Source organism: Euprymna scolopes, chromosome 22 (assembly GCF_053919585.1).
Source record: "Euprymna scolopes isolate OS-2025 chromosome 22, ASM5391958v1, whole genome shotgun sequence".
Taxonomy (NCBI): domain Eukaryota; kingdom Metazoa; phylum Mollusca; class Cephalopoda; order Sepiida; family Sepiolidae; genus Euprymna; species Euprymna scolopes.
Window position 1 is genome coordinate 85,228,685 of NC_136503.1, and position 25,218 is coordinate 85,253,902.

Consider the following 25,218-nt stretch of genomic DNA (forward strand, 5'->3'; position numbering starts at 1 on the left):
TCAACTAAAACGTGAAAATAACTCTAAAAATAAGAACAGTAGTCCAAAGAATACGAATATTCAATCCTCATCACAAAATATTTAGAAACATAAAGTTGTTGCAATCAATATTGTAAAAAGCGTTCTAAAAATTTTGGACACATTTCAAGTACTAATATTTTCTCAATTATTTAACTGGAAAAAACTTTAAATTCATTAACGTTTTTCTTTGAATGTTTATGAGTTGTTTATGTTTTTATATTAATAGGTTATTTATGCTTTTTTTAATGTTAAGTTTTTATGTTTTTTAAATGCTAATAAGTTTTTATGTTTTTTAATGTTAATAAGTTTTTATGTTTTTTAATGTTAATAAGTTGTTTTCGTTCTTTTTATGTTAATAAGTTGTTTTCGTTCTTTTTATGTTAATAAGTTGCCCATGTTTTTAATGTTAATAAGTTGTTTATGTTTTTTATGTTAATACGTTGTCCATGTTTTTAATATTAATAAGTTGTTTACGTTTTTAATGTAAATGAGTTGTTTATGTTTTTATGTTAATAAGTTTTATGTTTTTTATGTAAATAAGTTGTTTAATTTTTTATGTTAATAAGTTTTTATGTTTTTAATGTTAAGCTGTTTATGTTTTTATGTTAATAAGTCTTTATGTTTTCATGTTAATAAGTTGTTTACGTTTTTTGTTAATAAGTTGTTTATGTTTTTAAATGTTAATCAGTTGTTTATGTTTTTAAATGTTAATAAGTTGTTTATGTTTTTTAATGTTTTTTAATGTTTTTTATGTTTTTTAATGTTAAGTTGTTTAGTTTTTAATGTTAATAAGTTGTTTATGTTTTTTAATGTTTTTTATGTTTTTTTAAATGTTAAGTTGTTTATGTTTTTAATGTTAATCAGTTGTTTATGTTTTTAATGTTAATAAGTTGTTTATGTTTTTTAATGTTTTTTATGTTTTTTTTAATGTTAAGTTGTTTATGTTTTTAATGTTAATCAGTTGTTTATGTTTTTAATGTTAATAAGTTGTTTATTTGTTTAAATGTTAATGAGCTGTTTATGTTTCTTAATGTTAATAAGTTTTTTATGCTTTTAATGTTAATAAGTTGTTTATTTGTTAAAATGTTAATGAGCTGTTTATGTTTCTTAATGTTAATAATTTTTTTATGCTTTTAATGTTAATAAGTTTTTATTTTTTATGGTAATAAGTTGTTCATGTTTTTAATCTTAATGAGTTGTTTGTGTATTTTAATGTTAACAAATTTGTTAACGTTTTTTATTGTTAATAAGTTATTATGTTCTTTAATGTCAATAGTTTGTTATGTTTTTAATGTTAATAGTTTGTTTATGCTTTTTAATGTGTGATGAATTCAATGTTTTTTAATGTCAATAATTTGTTCATGTTTTTAATGTTTATATGTTGTGTATGATTTTTAATGTTAAGAAGTTGTTTATATTGTTCAATGTTAAGAAGTTGTTTATATTGTTCAATGTTAATAAGTTGTTTATATTGTTCAATGTTAATAAGTTTTTTATATTATTCAATGTTAATAAGTTGTTTATATTGTTCTAATGTTAATAAGTTTTTTATATTATTCAATGTTAATGAGTTGTTGATGTTTAAATGTTGATAAGTTGTTTATGTTTTTAATGTTAATGAGTTGTTCATATTATTTTAATATTAATAAGTTGTTCATGTTTTTTTGTCAGATCAAGCAATGTCATTCATTCAACCAGTAAAAGCGTATTGTCTCCTTGAAGTTGCAAAGTCTGAATTATGAACAATTTTTCAACATTTTGAAAACAGGCGCCCGAAAGAAAGTGCATCTTGGATGGCATCGTTAATTCATTTTTTCAATGTGCCCAGCCAAGACAACAGCGTAATTACGTTGACACACTGTTTCTCATTAGAGAAGTTAAGCGATGTGGAGCGTGGCCAGTTCGAGATGAGTGACCATTTGGAAATGCTAGGCACTGTATGTTGTTTTCCCATGAACGGTTAGGGACTGCTATGAATTTGATATTTTCTGCAAACTATCTCTTTTGGACAAAGCTAGTACCACATCAGGTATAACTGATTCATATAAGAGAATAGGACGTCCCTCAACTTCAGATTATTTGGTTGAATGATTTCGAACTGCTTTCAAATGAAGTTCTCAACACATGATCAGATGAATCATTGAAGAACTTCAACTTCTTCCTACAACAACTGTTTAGTGTGTCTTAAAAATTCCTACTGCACATGGCACCTTCGAAGCCATAGTAATTCAACAGTTGCATGACATTGTGAACAATAATTGTGGGACATCATGTACTTTGGATTTTGTTTTGATGATGATCGATAATTTATCTCATTTGGATTATTTGGACTACTATTCTCATCTTGGTTGTTGTTTTATTAATATTTCGGCCGATGTCACTTCCAACCTTCTTCAGGTGAATCTTTTTGAAATCAGGAATCATAAGGTAAGTTTCATGCATGATTGCACAAAATAATAAAAGAGTAATATGCAGCATAGAAGCATAGAGAAATTAATCAACACTCTTTTTAGAATAAAACAACGAAAAGGTTTATTTTGAAAGAAGAAGGACTGTGTTCGAGATGCAAGAAAGAAAAGGAATAGAAAGTTCTAGGATGGTCCCATGCTGGGAGGCAGAAACTTGAAGTGTCCCCAAGTTGTCCAGTGTATGTCTTCAGTGAAGCAGTCGCAGCCTTGGAGGGAATTAATGGACAGGGAGTGAGAGGAGAGAGGTCTGTCTTCTTTGGTGGTCTGAGCTCATCTGTTGGCTAGTTCCTGACATGGGTAAATAGTTCCTTAAGAGACATATAGGATTAATGCGCCCTGGTAGCTGACTAGTCAGTGCATGGATGCATCAATCAGCAAGGGGGAATTAATCCACAAGAGAAAATAGTTTGTTATCACGACTGCTACAAATCTTTATGTTGAACTCGAGAAACAATATAGAATTTTAAAATTGAACTTTTTATTTAATCCACAAAGTATATTGTTCTCATTCCATCAGCCATGGCTGGGTAGAAATGTTATATTTAACATTTCTACCCAGTCATTTTTATTTTTATTTTTTATAGTCTGTAGTGATGATTGGAAACTTTCACTTTTTCAGGTACATATGTTCAAACTTGGGAATCTTTATGTCGAATATAAAATAAACACTTTTACTTAGTCCTGGCTGACAGAATGAGAAAAATCTTCCTCTGTGCATTAAATAAAGGGTTCAATTCGAAATCCTGTACAGTGCTCGACTGAGGGCTTCTCTTTTTGTTTATCCTTGTAAGACATTTACAGCAAGAACATGTATTGCTACAACAACAAAAACAGTATTCCTTTCTTGTGCCGAGTGTCAGGTTGAATTTTTATGAACAGAACTTCTTTAGAAAAATTTCCCACCAGTGGAACACATTACTACAGGGCTGCTTCCCTGCTGATTACAGCTTATTTATCTTGAGTTCCAATGTTAACAAATTTTTGGTATGGATCACTTCATGAGTAATAAAGCACAGTTGATATCATTAATCAACAGTAGTACTTCCATAACATTCTTTATCTTTTATGTATTACTACCACAACAAAAAAGTATTTCCTTTCTTGTAGCATGTGCCTAGCGTCAGGTAGAATTTCCATGGACAGAGTTTCTTTTCATAAGATTATCATTTGCGGAGTACATTACCATCGAACTACTTTTCTGCTAATTAAAACTTTGTTGTCTTTAAATCCAATGTTAATAAATTCATTGTCATGGACCACCTCATAATTATAATAAAAGCCTATTTGTACCCTTGATCACTGTAAGTACTCCCATAATATTCTTCATCTTTCGGTTGAAAATCATTCGTGTCTCATTAACCCTTATCATGGGGTGGCACTTGCTCTTGATAAATGGTAACATCAATAGTAAAGAAAGATAATGCTGTCTGCGTTCAGCATAAAAGATTACCAAGCTCAAATAGAAGGTTCTCAAATTGGAAAAAATCCACCTGAAGATGGTTGGACTTAACATCGGCTGAAACGTTGTGAATATAACAATGAAGTTGAGAAAAATATTCAGAATAATCCAAATAATATAAATTACAAATTTCACTGGAATTGATCAAATCAAGTTAACAAATGTTGAGAAAATTGTGATGTAAGAGTTTTGCAAACTGACATTTTCTTTAAGCCTCAATCGTTGTGGAATTACAAGCGATCATTCAGTAAACATTTGAAAAGAAAGTAAAGAAATAATAATAAAAAACATAAGACGTTGTACTAGGGTCAGAGTTCTGTCTTCCATTAAAACAAAATAAGTTAGAGAGGAAGGATTCCGCTTCAATGAGTGCACTCTTATGGTTTTGGTAATAGAAGAGTGTTTGCTAATAAATCAAAGCTACGGTGAAGGATAGCCGATACGAGATTTGTTTATGTCTGTAGGTATTTGCAGGAAATAATTTGCGGGAAATTATTTGCAGGAAATTATTTGGGAAGTGTTTACCAGTTAACCTATGTTTCAGTAGAAACATTGCCTTGTAAATCTTGTTCAATCTTCAACAGCAAACGAATATTTTTTTGAAAAAGTATCAACTTTTGATTGGATAAAAGTCTTGATACAATAATTTTATTTCAGCCAATCGAAAGTTCAAAACATAGACTTTCGCACCTCTTAAAAAATAGACGTTTGAATATTGATGCCGTGTACTTACAATGCCTTATAGATACTTAAATTAAGCCTAAGAAATATTCCACACAGTCTGCTCGAAAATCTTCCACTGTGCGGATCCATTCACGTCACTGTCGGTAACAAATTCAGATTCTCTGGCTACTGCTAATCACATCACCTGCCTAAGAAACCGTTCCTTTTAAAAAAACGCCTTTTTTACTCACAGAAGAGTGTTTCTTTGGCTAACCGTTCTTTATAAAACGTATCTTCAGAGAAACGTTCCTCGAAATTCAATCTAAAAATTGATTTATTTGAATTGATAATATTTAATTGTACAGAACCCCCCCCCCCAGTAAAAATAGAAAACTAAGTAACCATTATAAAAACCTAATATTTGTTTTTATGCATATTCACTTAAACAAATGTGAAGAGTTGCTGACAATAAAGGAGTCAGATTTATAAGAGCATCCTAAATGGGGAGTCGTGCAGCAAGATGTTTTTTTCACATTACATTTAAATTTCTTCATGGAACAGGGAATAGAGATGGAATTCTAAAGGCAATCTGTTTGAGAAAAGTAGAGTATTAGAAAATAAAGTAGAATACTTTCTGATATCTGGGGATCTCTACAGTGAAAGGGTGGGATTTTGCTGATTAGGGGTTCAGTTAGGGGTATTTACATTCAGCGACCACAAGTATAGTCAGCTTGTAGAAGCACATTCCATTCTAGTATTTATAAAACAATCGCAGATATGCAATTTTGCAGTAATGGGACAGGAGCTAAAGTTTGGTTGACACTGTAAGACGTATTAGATATTTTGGACCCTGTCTAAGAGGAAGAGGCAAGTGGTTGGTGCACCAATGCGGCAATAATGCTGCATACATAAACGAATGAAGGTAAATGATACTAGCATTGAAGAAAAAATTATTATTGTTGTGAGTTTGAAGGCCCGTATAATAAATAAGACAACACGGTGGTATATTCAAAAGATTGTGTATTTATAGATCTACAGAATAGTATATTACAAAAAAAAATACTTCTATATATAATATCTGGAAGAATCCATCTATTCGCGAAAGAGGGTAGATCACCATTACATCATAACTATTACTATTGATTATTATATTATTGAACTGATTTCTATAACTTTTTCAATTCAATATCTTGGAAAAAGATTAGCATAGGTTTAGAGCCAGGTAGAATAGAGTTATGAAAGTCAGGAGGAGGTTGTGCATGGCCGGTGAGGGGGGAATAAGCTTACAAAGATTAATGCCACCTTGCATCGAGTATGTTGAACTGTGCGGATGTCTATATGCTGATTACAGCTTTCAGCAGTTTACTTTTACTTATATCGTGAAACAAAGTAATGAAGAAGGACGAAGACAGTTAATGTATGATAAATATATATATATATATATATATATATATATATATATATATATATATATATATATAGAGAGAGAGAGAGAGAGAGAGAGAGAGAGAGTAATGAAAGTTCTTTGTTGGGGTAGTAAGACGAGTTCTTGTTGTTAATGCATGATTCTTCTTGGTAATGTTATCTATGATAAATTACTATTCGATCGTATATCGTGGAACTAACATTGTATAAATATTAGCCCCATCTTTATCTTCTCAGTTGCAGAGTCAAAACTGTACCAGGTACTAGCTTATTTTCTCTCACTGCAGCATGTTTTTTTTATGCACAAGAAAGTCTAATCTATTTGATTGTTTAATTATTTTATTTCTTGAAAAAGAAAATGTTAGGTTTATTGTGTTCTACTTTTTTTATGATTTTAGATTCTTCTTAGAGGTTTACCTTTTTTATGCACACTTACACTGTAACTTCTAGACATGCATTGTTCACACTTGATTTTGATAATAAATGATTTGTAAGTTCAGTTTTTACTAAAAGATCTCTTATTTGAATCTGTTTTCACTCTACACTTTATTTTGGGAAGATAATTTTTTTTTTTATTTTCACCATTAATTTAACATATGCTTTGACTATATGGTAAAGATATCACCTTACGTATCACGAAATAATATAATTTCAAAGAAAACTAACTAGTAATATACTTTCCAAAACACTATCAGTGTTTGCCTCTAGGTTATCCTTTGCTGATAGTAGTTGTATAGACTCCCAAAGCACAAAGAATGTAAAGTAAGCAAAACGGATCAAGGGTTTGTTTAGTGCATTGAAGGATGTCCATCCTGAGAATGCGGTTGTGCTAAAGGGTGCTCTTTTTGTGCCTCTTAACCTACCTTTCAGATGAAGCATTCCTTCATTCATCAACCAGAATACAATAAAGAGTAAAGACAGCATACGATTAGATCAAGAGTCAGAGGGAAATAAATTTACATTGGCAAAATATTTCTACATTAGCAAATAAAGTTTACAAGAGACCTTGTGTCACATTTTGCTTTTGTGGGGAAGCAACTAAATACTAACAAAGTTTACAAGAGAACTACATTTCAAAATGATCGTCTTTTTTTTTTAATCATGTTTAGATGAATTTAAAATATATGAGAATTGGTTAATTTACATAAAATATAAAAATATCTATTTGTATATGTATTTGTAAAATATAAAGATATCTATTTGTATATATTTGTTAAGTTAGAATTATATGAGTTCTCTCCCTTGGATTAATTGTTGCTGAAAGTTAGATAACATACTCGGAAGTAAAGAGAACCTGTTTCACACACAAGTAAAATGAAGGACAAGACCTTGACATATCGTCCAAAGTACATGGAAGTGTCATCAAGATCATCTTAAGAGTGTGCCTTATCTTAAAATGTTTCTAGATTATGTTTTCCAGATAGTAGTTGCATAGACTCTCAGAACACAAGCAACACAAAGTAAATAACAATTACTTATTCATTACTCACGTATATTTCTCTATCCTAGGCAATAGCAACATGCTCTCTTTTGTATTTTATTGGAGATTTTTTTAGATTTATAAAAAAATCATCTAGAAAATTATGTCTAAAGGAAAATAATAGTTACCTTTGTTGCCAAGAGACATTTTTGAAGCATGATTGATTTGTCCAAGGTTATCTGTTACTGTATTGACCAGAAGCCAAGAGAAAGCATCGAAAATCCAAAATGGAGGATGTTACCAACATCAGCTTAGCAAAAGACAATTTAATCCTTCTCTGTCATAATAATCTCTTCAGTTGTTAATAAATCATTTTATATTGTTTATGACCATAGAATCGTTTTATCCATTTGTTTTCAGATTTATGCCTCGCCATTCCCAAACCATTTCACAACAAACCCTTTATGTCTTCTTTACTTAATACATAAATTTGTAATTCTTTTCGTTTGTGTGTTATATTATTTATTATCACACGGAATGTTTTGTATCTTCCTTTTTCGTTCCTCTTTGAAAAGCTGTGTGTATTAAATAAATCTAATGCATTCTTCATTGTTGTCCTTTTTTTCTCTTTCTTCTGACATTTGTGTTGTCTAGAATAACACACAACATGTAAAATAGTGATGTATCCTGAACATGTATTGTTATAAACCGTAAAAGCTAGAATATAAGATATTTACAGTTTTTCATATCTTTATATATGTTTGTGTGCAATAAACTGCAAACCTAATTAACTAATCATTATATATTTTAGAACATAGCTATTAGGAGTAAGGGTAGGTTACATAGGATATATTTTGTTCAATTTAGTTTCATACAAAAGGGACAGAAAGGACTGAAAGCTCTTTATTAAATTTCGGATGATTCCAATTTTGATAAAATGTTGACACTAAGTATAAAATAGCGATCAATAAATATTCCCCAAATTTCAGTGTCTCTGGAGTATTTCGAAGGATTATCATGATGCATAGTATGAACCCCATTTGAAAATTTAAATATTTTAGATTTGCATGAAATTTCACAATTTTAAGACACAAATTTAGCAAAATTCTTTGATTTGAATTTTTTCATAAGACTCATAATTTTAGACATTTTTTACTAGAATCAAAATCATTTGATGAGTTTAGATCACAATTAGAATAAGGATTCTAAGACGTAATATTTAGTTTATATTTTTATCTAGATTGTAAAACAACAAACTTAAACATTTCTTGAATTATTTACAATTAAAGATTTATCCCATTGTCATCATGTTTTTAGCATTTGTTTAATAAATTATATATATTTTTAAGGACATTTGAAGTTTGACGAAATGTAATTTTGGACCAGATTGATGTAAATGTCTAGTAATTTTTTATTTTAAAAAATGTTTTTACTTTTAAAAACTACACAATATATTTTTTACACATTTTATATAATGGTAAAATATAAAATTGAGGTCTCCAGACCGCTGTTGAAACCATTATTTTTTAGGGCTCACAAGTAGGTTTGGATCCACTCCAGTATTGCCGTTCAAAGTTTGGTAGTATAGGCTTTGATTTGAGCCAAATAAATGTAATTGTCTTAATGAAAATGAACTCGTGCTAAGAAAGTGATAACAGCAGTTGATCAATGTCCTATTTTGGTAAGAGTCCCATCCGGATGAGTGATAGCTGGTCATTCTACTAAATCTATCTCCAATCACTTGAGTGCTACCTGGTCCTTAGATTGGCAATATCTTCATAGATGACTGCTTGTTGGCCATTCTAATAATCATCTCCACTCAGATGAGTAATGGCCTTTCTAACATGATTACGTTTGTAAAACAGAGTGTTTCACAATTGTGGAAACACGATATGTCATGTTATGTACACCTTTCCTTTTAGGTGATTGTGAGAATCTTCTTAATAGCTACATTGCCTCATTCATGCATTGAAGATATCGCTTATAGTGAATTGTCTTCCTTGTAGCAGTTAGATAAGCTATGTCAGTTATATGTTTTTTTTTTTAATTATAAGAACTCTTCAATGAAGGCATGTGAGAAAATAAAACAAATTCGCTCATCTCCCTCTTTTGTTGGCAACGCCATCGTTTCAGCCAGGCATGCAAACAGGCATCAACATTATGAACACTATCGAAGATAACCACCACTTCTAATGAGTTGTCTCTCCTAAACTAGTTAATTCTTAGTTATCTCCCTTATAGATAAATTATTTTGTATATATATTTATTCCTTTCTAGGAGGTAAGACACAGGATCAGATCTGAGTTTGATGAAAGTGCTTCTGTAAAATGAACTAGATTTAAACTTCGTTATGGTTAGATGTCATTTACAGTACCTTATTCAGTCATATATGAGTGATGATAATTCAAGACCTTATTCAGAAGAAATCTGCAAGTGTCATCAGTAGCTTCCAACCTTGTGTTCAACTGAACAGCAGACATCTGGATCATGTATTCTAGGTCTACTCTTAATATTTTTAGGATAGGTAAAAATCATAATGAATGCATTTCACAATAGGTTCAGCTTATGAATTGCATTAAAAAGATGGTTTGTTGTCTTGATTAGAGTCTTATTCTCAAATGTTATAAATATTGTCCATGATTGAGCTTTCACTCATTTCAAAATTTATTGCATTTGCTATTTATTTGTTGCTATTCTATAAAGTTTATCTTTCCTATCAGTAACCATGATATAGTTCGCATAGTAACTCCTTTATTTGAAACTAGCATGGTTACCTGGTGTTGTCCGTGACCATAAAATCTAAAATAGAAGAGATTTAAAAGTGTTTATAGCATCTTTATATTAAAACTTCTATTCCTCTATCTCTCTCAATCCGCTTTTCTTTTCCCCTTCTCCAACACTTCGTTCAACTTCACCCCGCCCCCTCTTTGGTTTTAATGTATTGCGAATAATAACAATATCACTCACTCACCTCTCATTTATATAATAAATAATGTTGGAAATAGTTTAAAAAAACAAAAAAAAAAATGATCCCATGACGAAACCTAATACAGTTGACATCATAAAAATAAATACTTTAAATTTTTTTTTAGATATTATTCACCCAGAGTAATACTAGATCAACTTTGTGGGTAATTATTTTGTAGTCTTTTACTTTTAGCTGAACATACACACACATATTGACATACACAGACAACTGCCGTTTATATAATAGAAGACATTTTTTCTATTAGTTTCCTGCATATCCAACTTATGTTTTTGTCAGGAGTATTGGATTGTGAGCTATTTAACATTGTTGAAGCAACATTACAGAAGACGCTTAATACAAGATAAAAATAAAAAAAAATTCTTCCAATAACTTCTTCTATAAAAAAAGAAGCCTAATTATACAATAAACCAATAGAATAAACCAGATATTAGACATCAATAATTAAATATTTTAAAAATTTCAGTTTCTTTAAAATATTTCAAAGATTTTTTTATGTAGTATAATATAGATATACTCTCCCATTTTACAATTCAAATATTTCAGATTTGCATTAAATTAGATCTATAGGCATTAGACACCAATTAAGCAAGATTTCCTGAATTTCTTAAGAACCTGTAAGCCTTAGATTTCTAGAATCAAAAATATGTAATGAATTTTGATCAAAATTTGAATAAATGTTCTAGACATAAGGTTTAGTATTATTAGCTCGTTATTTTAATATTTATAATATAAGGAGGCATAAAAGTGCTGCAAAATCATTTGGTTCGGGGAATTAATTTTACCTGTGATAGAACGGGTATTCTTCAAATTCTTTAAGAAGAAAAAAACAATTTTTTTATGATTATTACTAAACTTGGAAGGTTTTAATGATATTACAAATCAGAATGATGAGAACGTCCGTTTTTTATGCACAAGTCATTTTTGTGTTATGTTTGTTCGTGTTATGTTTTTTGTGTTATGTTTTTTGTGTTATGTTTGTTCGTGTTATGTTTGTTCGTGTTATGTTTGTTTGTGTTATGTTTGTTCGTGTTATGTTTGTTTGTGTAATGTTTGTTCATGTTATGTTTGTTCGTGTTATGTTTGTTCGTGTTATGTTTGTTCATGTTATGTTTGTTTGTGTTATGTTTTTTGTGTTATGTTTGTTTGTGTTATGTTTGTTTGTGTTATGTTTGTTCATGTTAAGCAATAAAAATTAACACGAATTCCATTTATTGAAATTCAAACCAACGCAAGCAAACTTTTTCTTTGCAGATTTTGTGCTTCCAGAATTAATCATATCTAGTCTGTTAGCTATTCATCTGTGGAATAAAAGTGAATCGCTTCAATGATTATGTATGAAAATTTATTTTTTATGGACAAAGAAAGAGAGGATTAATCTTAATAATAGCTGATAATCATAAAGATAAGAAAGTATAATCACGTATGCAAATTTAATTTTATGAGCAAAGAAGGTGAGACTTAATCTTAATAACTAATAATAATAAAAAAAGGAAATAATTTATTTCACTTTTAATGGACACAGAAAAATATTCCGTTGTTCTTAATATTTTTCGTGATTACAATAGGAATTTAATCTACACAAATGCTTTATTTACAGATTCAAGAGAGGCAGAGACAGAGAGGAAGAGAGAAAGAAAAGGAAACAGAGAAGGAAAGAGAGATAGAGAAAAAGAGAGAAAGAGAGAGCGAGGGGAAGAGAGAGAGAAAGAGAGAGATAAAGAGAAAGAAAGAAAAGTAGGGAGAGGGGAAAAGAGACAGAAAGAGGGGAGAAAAGAAAGAAAGAGAAAGAGAGAGGGGAAGAAAGAGAGAAAGAGAAGGAGAAAAGGAAAGAGAGGGAGAAAGAGAGAGAGAGAGAGAAAAGAAGAGGGGCAAGAGAGAGAGAGAGAGAGAGAGAGAGAGAGAGAGAGAGAGAGAGAAAGAAAGAGTGGATTAAGTTTATTTTTTAAGTAAAATTATCTTTTGTAAAACTTTACTCACATATTTTTAATGGATCCAAATTTTAATAAGGATTCTAACCATAAGGTTTAGTACTATGATATCTTTACTTTAATGTTTGTAAGGAGGTATAAAAGTGGTGTCAAATTATTACGCAAGTAAGATTTAACTCGTGTAGTTGTTGTGTTTTTGTCAGTTTTACCTGAATTAGTTGTTTCCATTTTCACAGTAAGATTTACTTCGCACACGACAAACCATAGGAAATCAATTGCTGTTGATAAAAAATTAATAACCTACTGCTGCCCCGGACAACGCCGGATAGCCCTGCTAGTAGTTTCAGTAAAACTAATTTTACATTTTTTAAATGAGTTTGAAAATTTTCAAAACTGATTTTTTTTTATTTTGCCTGTGAAAATGTGATAAGAAAAGTACCCCCCCCCCAAACAGCAAGTGTGTGAAGTGACGGAGGGGTGAAGTGTCTGCTTACCTGTATAAAATAAGAGTCCATTTGCCTGTCGTGTCTTGAAGTACATCGTTAGCTGGTCAGTGCTGCTGATGAAAGAATCTCCTCGACTGGAAAGATCGTAAGTCAAATACTCCGACCCTGCAAAGGCAGCTTCAACAGGAGGTTTTTCTGAAATGAAAAAAAAACAAAACATTCAAACATTATTTTAATGCAAAATCGTTAGCATTACAGAACCTGTAAACAACAGAAAACAAACACCACATAAATCATATAAACTCGTTAGAATAAAATTCTTTACAAAATCAACTTATTTTTTTAATGTATGATAATATTTTTAGATGGTAAAAATGTAGATTAGTTTGAGAACTAGTATATTAAACAAACACAAACAAAAAAGAGAGCGAAGCATTTGGAAATAGTCGGGAAAAAATGTTACAAATTGTTTCCACATATTAAAATTATGCAAATTTCATGTATTTCTGCTGTACTCAAATGAATTTTCATTCGGATATGTAAAAATATATGATCGTATACCTTTATGTGATTCCAATATGATATATATTTAGTGGTTCCAATCAACAATTATTTTATTTCTGACAATCTGTCATGTCTGTTTTTTTCCAACCTGGTGGCTCGACTTCAACGAACAATTATTTTATTTTCAACAATCAATTATGTTATATTGATTTTTCCACTAATGTGTGTGTGTCCGTGTCAAGTGCCCTTATTCCTATCCTTGGTAAACATGGCGTAGATATTTGCCATTTAGATAATTTTATTCTAGTGTGTATAAATTATCTCTTTTTTTTTTGTTTATAAGTTCTTGAGTATTAACTGTACTCTTATTCTGTACTTGTATGAGCAAGGCAAATTAAATATTCACAAGAAAGGATATGTGATTACAAAAACAATCATGTCAAGTAGATTTAGCAATTTGAACCTTTATCTTCTAGTGGCTTTTTGACCTTGATAATTGGTAACTAATCTGAAAAACAAAACTGAAATAAAACAATTGTAATCTTTTTGGTAATTATTTGATACAAAACATGAAAACAATTGCAAATTCAATTAATTCCGGTATCTTACATGTATATTGAAATGCTTATGAGCAGTGGCATAGCATGTATTGCCTGCACCTTGAAAAAGCTAAGTATTACACTTCCCCATAACAAGTAAACAGAAAATTACCATATAAACTAGTACAGCTGTTTTCATGATCCAAGTACTGACGATTAAACTGGTACCACTACCAGACAGACTTTTGGGTGTCGAGCAACACTAAAAACAAGAACTGTCATAGGGAGTGAGAGCTTCTTTATGAGAGGCAGTGCAACCACAATGTCTTAAATGCACAAAATCTTTATTCAAAGCAACACACTTCTTCACTACATTTTTATTTTTATTTTATTTTTTTTTATTTCTGAAGCAAAAAGCAAGAAGGGCAACAAAAAAAAAAGGGCAACAAAGGCAACACAGATTTGTGAAGTACTTCAACACTAATGAAATATGCTATTTGATTTGCCAATGACAATAAAGCACAAAAAATGAAGAAAAATAATGCTGACATGTCAAAGTTATCTCCCCTTATCAAAAGCATCTTGTCAGAAATGATCTATTTATATTAGGTTGACAAGAAAGTTCTTGCGGTTTTTAACTTTTAAATTCAGACAAACATATTTCGGCTCAAACAAAAATTTATTGATCCAAATAAAGATCATCAGAATCAACACAAAACAAATGCAAGTAATGTAAAAAGCTTGTGTTTGATGGCGATGAAGTCGCAGAAAGTGTTTTTGATATTGCTTAAGTTTTTGATATTGCTTAAGTTTTTAATATTGCTTAACTTTTTGATATTGCTTAAGTTTTTAATATTGCTTAACTTTTTGATATTGCTTAACTTTTTGATATTGCTTAAGTTTTTGATATTGCTTAAGTTTTTAATATTGCTTAAGTTTTTAATATTGCTTAACTTTTTGATATTGCTTAAGTTTTTAATATTGCTTAAGTTTTTGATATTGCTTAACTTTTTGATATTGCTTAAGTTTTTAATATTGCTTAACTTTTTGATATTGCTTAAGTTTTTAATATTGCTTAACTTTTTGATATTGCTTAAGTTTTTAATATTGCTTAACTTTTTGATATTGCTTAAGTTTTTAATATTGCTTAACTTTTTGATATTGCTTAAGTTTTTAATATTGCTTAACTTTTTGATATTGCTTAAGTTTTTGATATTGCTTAAGTTTTTGATATTGCTTAAGTTTTTGATATTGCTTAAGTTTTTGATATTGCTTAAGTTTTTGATATTGCTTAAGTTTTTAATATTGCTTAACTTTTTGATATTGCTTAAGTTTTTGATATTGCTTAAGTTTTTGATATTGCTTAACTTTTTGATATTGCTTAAGTTTTTAATATTGCTTAACTTTTTGATATTGCTTAACTTTTTGATATTGCTTAAGTTTTTGATATTGCTTAACTTTTTGATATTGCTTAAGTTTTTAATATTGCTTAACTTTTTGATATTGCTTAAGTTTTTGATATTGCTTAAGTTTTTGATATTGCTTAAGTTTTTAATATTGCTTAACTTTTTAATATTGCTTAAGTTTTTAATATTGCTTAACTTTTTGATATTGCTTAAGTTTTTGATATTGCTTAAGTTTTTAATATTGCTTAAGTTTTTAATATTGCTTAAGTTTTTGATATTGCTTAACTTTTTGATATTGCTTAAGTTTTTAATATTGCTTAAGTTTTTGATATTGCTTAAGTTTTTAATATTGCTTAAGTTTTTGATATTGCTTAAGTTTTTAATATTGCTTAAGTTTTTGATATTGCTTAACTTTTTGATATTGCTTAAGTTTTTAATATTGCTTAAGTTTTTGATATCACTTAAGTTTTTGATATTGCTTAAGTTTTTGATATTGCTTAAGTTTTTGATATTGCTTAACTTTTTGATATTGCTTAAGTTTTTAATATTGCTTAACTTTTTGATATTGCTTAAGTTTTTAATATTGCTTAACTTTTTGATATTGCTTAAGTTTTTAATATTGCTTAACTTTTTGATATTGCTTAAGTTTTTGATATTGCTTAAGTTTTTGATATTGCTTAAGTTTTTGATATTGCTTAAGTTTTTGATATTGCTTAAGTTTTTAATATTGCTTAAGTTTTTAATATTGCTTAAGTTTTTGATATTGCTTAAGTTTTTAATATTGCTTAACTTTTTGATATTGCTTAAGTTTTTAATATTGCTTAAGTTTTTGATATTGCTTAAGTTTTTGATATTGCTTAAGTTTTTGATATTGCTTAAGTTTTTAATATTGCTTAACTTTTTGATATTGCTTAAGTTTTTAATATTGCTTAACTTTTTTATATTGCTTAAGTTTTTGATATTGCTTAAGTTTTTGATATTGCTTAAGTTTTTGATATTGCTTAAGTTTTTAATATTGCTTAACTTTTTGATATTGCTTAAGTTTTTGATATTGCTTAAGTTTTTAATATTGCTTAACTTTTTGATATTGCTTAAGTTTTTGATATTGCTTAAGTTTTTAATATTGCTTAACTTTTTGATATTGCTTAAGTTTTTGATATTGCTTAAGTTTTTGATATTGCTGAAGTTTTTAATATTGCTTAACTTTTTGATATTGCTTAAGTTTTTGATATTGCTTAAGTTTTTAATATTGCTTAAGTTTTTGATATTGCTTAAGTTTTTGATATTGCTTAAGTTTTTGATATTGCTTAAGTTTTTAATATTGCTTAACTTTTTGATATTGCTTAAGTTTTTGATATTGCTTAAGTTTTTAATATTGCTTAACTTTTTGATATTGCTTAAGTTTTTGATATTGCTTAAGTTTTTAATATTGCTTAACTTTTTGATATTGCTTAAGTTTTTGATATTGCTTAAGTTTTTAATATTGCTTAACTTTTTGATATTGCTTAAGTTTTTGATATTGCTTAAGTTTTTAATATTGCTTAAGTTTTTGATATTGCTTAACTTTTTGATATTGCTTAACTTTTTGATATTGCTTAACTTTTTGATATTGCTTAAGTTTTTAAAGCATTTCTCACGCAGAAAGTTGTCGAGATGCTTGAAAAAGTGGTAGTCGGTGGGTGAGAGATCTGGAGAGTACGGCAAAGGAGACAGAATTTTGTAGCTTAATTCTGTTCAAGTTCTGCAAGGTCGGTTTAGCAACGTGTGGTGAGGCATTGTCATGGAAGAAAATTGGATCTTTTCTGTTGACTAATGCTGGCTGTTATTGTTGAAGTTTCTGATGCATTTCATCCATTTGTTGACAGTACTTCCCACCATAATGGTTTCATCTGCATTCAAAAAACTAATGGATGAGACCAGTCGCAGACCACCAAACGGTCAGCATGACCTTCTTTTGTTGCAACTCTGGCTTCAGAAATTTGTTGTGGAGCTTCGTTGGCATCTAACCACTGAGCTGAGCATCGCTGATGGTCGTAAAGAACCCACTTTTCATCATAAGTCACAACCCGGTCGAGAAACGGGTCGTTCTTGTTGTGTAAAAGAAGGGAAGATGATACTTCAAAATGGCATTTCTTTTGGTTGTCGTTCAATTCATGAGAAGTATTTTTGTCTTTCCAATCTCTCTCAAGAAATTGTCGTATAGGTTACGTCTAATTTTAATTTTATTAATTGTGGACTATTATCCTCATCTTTTCTTAGTTGTTTCACGACGTTTCGGCCAACTATTCCTCTGGCCTTCGTCAGGTGGTAACCGCGACTGATAGGAACTCTGAATCTCCTGACTGCATCCACTGCAATTACTTCCTTCAGTAGTTGTTGTCATCTCACTACGTTTTGGCCAAGTAAGCCTCACGCCGGCTTTGGGTAGGGTTGAAACCGCTATCTTTAGAAAATTCTCATCTGGAACCCTTCAGGGCCCGTGGCACAGTTGATAGAGACATTGAATCTCTACGGTTCCAGGTGAGAATTATCTGAAGATAGAGGCTTACTTGGCCAAAACGTGGTGAGACGACAACGACTACGGAAGGCAGTAATTGCTGAGGATGCAGTCAGGAAATTCAGAGTTCCTATCCGTCACGGTTACCACCTGACGAAGGCCAGAGGAATAGTTGGCCGAAACGTTGTGAAACAAAAACTAAGAAAAGATGAGGATAATAGTCTGCAATAAATAAAATTAATAAATAATACTCATCTCAATGATGGATTCCAATTAAATAATAGGTTACGTCTAATTCAGAAGCAAGTTCTCGAACAGTTGTGCATGGATTGGTTTCAACTAAGGCTCTTAATTGATCGTTGTTAACATCCGATGGCCAACCACTATGCTCATCATCTTCAAGACCCTTGTCCCCGTCATAAAATTTCTTAAACCACCATTGTGTTGCGTGTTCAATAGTGGTTCCTAAATCAAATGCTTCATTGATATCGTGAGCTGTTTCAGCAGCTTTTCGGGCTAGCTTGAATTGAAATAAAAAAATCGGGCGAATTTGCTTTTTTTATCTTGCATTGAGCGTTCTGAAAAGAAAACATAATTGTTTTAAACCGATTGTAATTCAAACGATTAGATAGAGCTAAAAACGGTCTTTAAAATGATATATAAAGCAAAGGTATTATAACGAAAACTTATTTGAAAATACATCATTTGAAATCAAAATTAAAAATTCTGCAAGCACCTTCTAGGAAACCTAATGCCTTGTAAAGTTTGGAGTCATTTTCTACTTAAGAAATTTTACACAATGATAGCAAACTAGTAGACATGATGATCCCAAATATGGATCAAGCAATGAAAATGTTTTATTCCTGGAGGAGTCTGTGTTTGTTTTGTTGTTGTTTAAAAATCAATGAAATATCGAAATCGTCAGTTACTAGTGAGGATTGAATTCATAACCCGTGATAATCAGAACTGGTTATTAAACTATAATAAGCAAATTTACCTCAATATAAAGAGTTGACCCATAAATTATCTATATTCTCATTAGTTTTAAAGAATTAACTGAGATTACTTTTATGTCTGGAATTTGATGCTTTGTGATGGCAAAAAAAAAAAAAAGCAAAAAAGAAAGGAAGTCAAAGAAAACATCCAGCGATTGTGATCCGCATCATTTTTTTTTACTCTGACAACAGATTCGTTATTATTTGCACCCGGTGAAATTGAGCTTTAATGGTCCAATTGAAGCGAGTGTGTAAACAATTTTTTCGTGCAATACAGTTAAACCTAAATTTGACAAACTACTCAATCTAAAAAAGGTTTACTCGACCATTTAACCATTTATGTTTGTAGAAACCATTTTAAAAATATAAAATAATGTGGATAAATATCAACTCTCGATTGAATCTAAATATAACAATCTTATTTTAGAAATGCAGAAATCATATGCTTCTGCAGTATTTCCATGCCTATCATTGGGAGTTAGTTAAAATAATATTTTAACAAAGCCTCAACACCAAAATCAGTTTCTCAGTTTTCTCCAATACAGCCAAACAGACATGTCACAAAGAAAGCCCACAAACTCGATTTGGCAACTATAATCAAGTTATACAGTGACAGAAAACAAACACATCTACACTACTCGTCTTCACAGACTAAATCATTCTTCTCACTTTGGATGTTTGCAAAACATAGAATGACAATACAGTCTGCCTAAAATAATTTGTAACTCTTCAACTTGTTGATAATGACAAACGACTTGAAACTTGCAATTACTATTACCTCAACATAAAGAAAGATTTTGTTGTTAATGATGAAAATATTAAAACGTAATGATCACTAGTGAACTTTGGGTTTACCTTTAGCATCCTTTCAACTCTCGCTTCCCTTATTTCATTCTTTAGTTCTCACATTCTAAGAGTAATGTTAATGACAAAGGAGGAAGAATTGCTGTTTACTAGGTCAGAATCTATCCATCTTACACTTATCTTTTGCTCATTGTTATATCTTATTCTTTTTTTATAACTCCTTACATCAAGTGGCTTCTTGCTTTGTCTGTCTCCTTACGCTATTTTGGCTGTTGGGTGAAACTACAATGATCAACATTGTTCAAACGCTGTCAACTCCATTTGTTTACACAAAGAGCACTGTAGTATACACTAGTGACAGTTTGTTATTTCACTCACTAATATGCTCAACCCAAAAAGAGAGCATCGATATATACTGATGTTACTTTCCATATCATTTCACCCTTCACTAACACAGCTTTGAAGAAAGGGCATATTATTGAAACAATAGATGGGAGTGATGTAAAAAAAAAAGTTGAACTAGCAAGGTCAGTTGGCAGAAGAAATTCAAGGAAAACATAAAAGGAATTGATAAGGATGAAATTTAAAAAAAAAGAAGGATAAATAAAAACCTGGGAAGAGATAGCTTAGTGTGGAAGTCGATTTCTATCAGCTGTTGATCAAATACTATTATGTAAAACAGATGAAAAGCATCAAATATAATAAAATAAAACTTGGATCTACTTTTAGTCAGAAATTCCTGGGATAGTGCTCTATCACTCGATTCCATGACTAATATAATCACAAACCAGCCTAGTGTTTAGTGTGCGATAATATGTAACTATATTAAAATTGCCTTCAGTTTTAACTTATGACAACTCATTTATATTTTAGGTTATTTTGATAAAAATAGTTTTTTGATCAGGTTACTGTATAGGTATAAGAGTTATCTACTCCTATGTTAAAATAATACTTTGGAGTTATCTGCCCCTGATACAGGAAGTACCAGCTAGTTATCTACCTCTTATGACTATATAAAGACCGATGGAAGCAGCCATTTGTTCTTCTGAGTGAAGCTCGACAATGAACTGTAGAACATTTTCTATATTTTACAGTTAGGTTACTATTTTCAGTGATGAGCGATGTATTTTTTTTTAATTTTGGTGTTTTTCAACTTAACTCACACGTTATTGTCTATCCAAATAAAAACAGACCAATCTGAAAGAAAATAAGCCACTCATTAATATGGTAGGAGTTTATTATTTCATTAATAGGAGTTTAAGTTATCTTTCAGAAAAAATGTTTAAGTTGCGAACTTGAGTGAATTACATGCTTGCCCTATCATATTGTGTTTTCATCTGTTTTTACATGGTCTGGGATTTTTTTTTATTGATTTATTATTAGAAAAAACCTAGATTGATCCCTATTGTACTATGAATCATATTAAGAAGATCAATGTATTAGCTGTTGAAATAAATCTTATATAACCAGTAAAAGTTGCATTTCTGTGTTATATTCAGATGTGTTTTTTGAGATAACGAGATTTTGATCAACGTTCAGGCTGGTTTGCTCTCAGTATGCTTCATTTTTGTTTACCACAAGATGGCATGACACATTTGTAAGGAATTTTCACTTGTTCAAAGTCTGCATTTTTAATTGCACCCTATGAATATTCGCTTCTGCATCAATAGCAGGCAAAACAGCAATGTTTTTAATTTCCAACAACGTTTGAAAAATTATTGGTGACTGATTGAACAACCAAAATAAATCCGGTACCATTATTTATATTTTGCAAAAACATTTATATTAGTGATCTACTATTTTCTATTTTGAAATGACGAATTTGTCAAAATCGAAGTATCTTGGAGTTATCTGCCCCTGATACAGTGAGCTATCGGCTCCTGTCATCTTCCCTGGTTTTTAAGAATTTTTCAACATTAACTAATCTGATAAAATTCGAAAAAAAATTATTTTTACTTGTAATTATTTTTCTACTTGATCATTGTCGCAATTATTTTAAATTTCTATTAATTTCATCATGTATGTAGTATTTTTACCTTAAATACGTCTATTTTAAATCCTAATATACTGTAATAACACTCATTATAATATTAAAGTTAAGTTGTCTCCCCTTATGTTCGACTCTTGTATCAAACAATTATCATTGATATTATACTAGCCTGGGTACTTGGCGTTGCTTGGATGTTTAGAGGTGTGTGTTGAGCCCCCTCCCCCCCAAAGAAAAGTGGTATTAGGAAGGCAAGCTCGAACCCATACTGTGAAGAAGGAAAAGAACGTGAAAAAAGTGACATGTTTGCTGTTGCGCCCATCGCTAAACAGGAAGTGGTAACGTAGATTTAAATTATGGCTAGATAATCGAAAAGAGGGGATTACTTTCGGAAATATCGGCGAAAAAAGAGACCCCTCCCTGTAGAAAAGTGGCCAGTTGAGAGTGAAGGAATGAAAGTTTTTGGCCAATTTTTCGTTATTTGTCGTCCAAAAGGTAGAGCTTCAAAACGATATCGGTCTCGTAAAAATCCGTCGCCTCTGTCGAAAGTTTTAGGCAGACATACAAACATACATACATAGATACATATATACATAATACATACATGTAAACAGACAGGTGAGATTTATATTATAGATGATAACATCATATAATATCAAAAATATTTAAGTTGAGAACTTGAGTGAATTACATGTTTTCCCTATCGACAACACTACAAAATTAATGGATGAACTACAACAACAACAACAACAACAACACTACAAAATTAATGGATGAACTACAACAACAACAACAACAACAACATTACAAAATTAAAAGATGAAGTATTGTTGTCGTTAAACACCCTCAGCGAAATTATCCCCCTCCACCAAAAAATGAGATTCAATGAAGTAGCTATAGTCATAATCCAGTGGCTAATTGAGCTACCAAAATAAACTTGGTATCATTGTTTATGCTTTGCCAAGCTCTTTGTCCATATAAAAATAATTTTAAATAAGATAAAAATAAAATTTTGGTTTCGAATGACCCATAAGTTGTCATTTTTAAGCATCACCTCACCATGAGAGAAAATCACTTTTTATTTGCATTCAAGAATGATTTTCTTCTGCATAAATTCGATTCTCTTAGTGTAATCTAAAAATAAAAACTAACAAAAAATAAATAAATAAGCGCAGCAATATTCAATTTCGTCTAAATGTATCTAATCTTTGATCTCATTCAGTTCTGCAGATAAATCCATGTTTTAACAAATCGGCTCCGATCAATACAAGTCGGTCGCATTTAAACAATAGAAGCACAACAATCTGCTTTTAGAACTTCTTCTCAGCCGCTGATATCTGCGTTTTTTTCTGCCATCTTCTATAAATAATAAGCTAATGGCTTCTTGATAAAGCCCAGCTCCATAATCAAAAACAGACGAGTGAGATTTCCAGATGACCTTGTAGCAGTCATGTATTTTATGTACTATTTTCTTTTGCTGTAAATAGACAGGTGTCTTGCTGAGTGATTAGCCCAGCAGCCAATCAGAGAGATTGGTGAAGGAACACAAGAATTTATTGAACTACTTCTTACAGCACCCACGCAACAGTTGAAGCTATAACATCATCAAGAAAAAAATGTATTTTTGTTAGCTTCCTCAACTTCAACGTTATAAATCTACCGCGACATATTTTGATAACTTTCCCAACTCGCTAACATAAGGGTGGGGGCTTTGTTAAGATTGACACTTATCTGTTTTTCTATTCCTTTTTAGCACAGTTAAAATAAAAAGGAACTTCTATATAATCTTCAATGTCGTCTGCTGTCGTCTATTCATCTATGGAGTCAGACCGACTTTCTATCACATCCTACTACAATTATAACAGTGAACGAATAACATTCACTCATCTTGTATAGATGCATTTGTTCTGCTGCCCATTATGCTTCGAAAATACCAGCGGATTCTTTACAGATACAATTCTTTTAATCAATCTGTCAATTTGTTTTAAACTTTATTACGTCTTGCTCGCTGACTTCATGCCATATACAGGTGCAAAATATCATTAAAATAAGAAGAATAACTCAATGTAAATACGAAACGTAAAGGATATTATTAATACATTTCTGATGAATTCGGCTTCATGTTCATATCAAGATTGTTATATTTTATGGAGTCAACCTTGTGTGATAACATTTTGCCACTTTTTGAAAATGGCCTAATCTCGTAGTGAATCAGAATGTGTATTAAAAATGTTGCTATTGATTCGTTTGACTAATAAGTCATCGTCTGTCAAGATCCACTCGAGAACAAGAGTTAATGAGTTTGTATCAAATGTACAGTGAAATAAACACCTCTGAGGATTGGACACGATTGGTGAAAGGGCAAAATCTGATTATTTAAGAAAACGGCTCAACAAGTTGGAGTTAAAACATCATACCAAGAAGGCGTATATCGTTGGCCTTTCTAACTCGCCAGTTATAATGATGTTCTAATTCAATTTTCTATGGGTCTCAAAATAAAAGGTACTTCTATATAGCTTCCAATGTTGTATACTCTCGTCTATTAATTCTTCTATGCAGGCAGAGTTTTATAATTGTTTTTATTGTTCGGCATTATGTGTGCTTTGTCGGCAAATTATTATGTTCTAACAGTAATTACACCTTGCATGAATAAAGACACATAAGACTGAATTTAAGAAATGCTCTCTTTATTTGCGCAACAAAAATATACAGGAGACTTCAGTAATTAATCCCATTAAAATTTGTCGGGTAAGGGGAATAACTCTAAAATAATATTATAATATCACTTATTATAATTGAAATAACCTATTATAATTATAATATCACTTAGACATAACCTATTAAATTATCATATCACTTATTATAACTGAACATAACTTATTATAATTATAATGATGAACAGCGTTAACACCCATGATAAAATGGTGATCCGAATGTTTATTTTTTGTAAAGATTTTAACCTCAAACTTGAACATGGTATTCTAAGTTCAATTTAGAAAATAAACATTTCTAGAGAGTTTTACAAGTATGAAACATGCAAGAATCACTCATCTAAAGCAAAGACTTTTATTATATGAGTAGTGACTTGAAGAGTGAATTGACGTCGAAGTTCAAATGTAGGAGATGCCTGGGATAGACATCCCCTATTGATGGTCATCTTCACAAAGAGATGCTACCAAATGACAACATTCTAGACAGAGTAGACTTTTTCTGCTATCCCAGAGATGTGTTAAGAGCAGGTGGTGGATGTGAACTCGGTATAACTACAAGGATGAAAGCATGAAATTTCACGAGCTGTTGCCTACAAGCTGATCTCCTTTACATCCGAAGTAAATTGTATAACAACTGTGTTATGAGCATCATGTTATATGGCTGCAAATGATGGACTTTCATCCAGTCCTGTCTTGCTTAACTGCAATGACAAATCGATGATTAGATGGATTTGCAATGTGAAATCTAACTAAATACAACATATCAAGTCAGAGGATTTGCTGAAAGCATTACATTAGTCCAGCACATGGGCTGTACAAGGATTTTTATCAGTTACATTGATATGGTCATGGATAGCATTCATCCTGGATAAACTGTTGAAAAAGCACCAATGCCTTGAATTGAGGGAAGGTTCGAAAGCCAGAGTGAAATTTGGAGAAAGTTAATCTGTTGAACT

The 25,218-nt window shown here is 30.6% G+C and overlaps 1 protein-coding gene across 9 annotated transcripts in view; it reads right to left on the reverse strand.

The window, feature by feature from the left end:
* The window catches only part of LOC145243539 (neurexin 1-like), a 409,860-nt gene that overhangs the window by 275,085 nt on the left and 109,557 nt on the right, over positions 1-25,218 (reverse strand). For all 9 annotated transcript variants that reach the window (XM_080106519.1, XM_080106517.1, XM_080106513.1 and 6 more), the window contains exon 3: positions 12,868-13,014. In XM_080106519.1, coding sequence (XP_079962645.1) covers positions 12,868-13,014 — 147 coding nt within the window. The remainder of the gene's footprint in view (positions 1-12,867; positions 13,015-25,218) is intronic.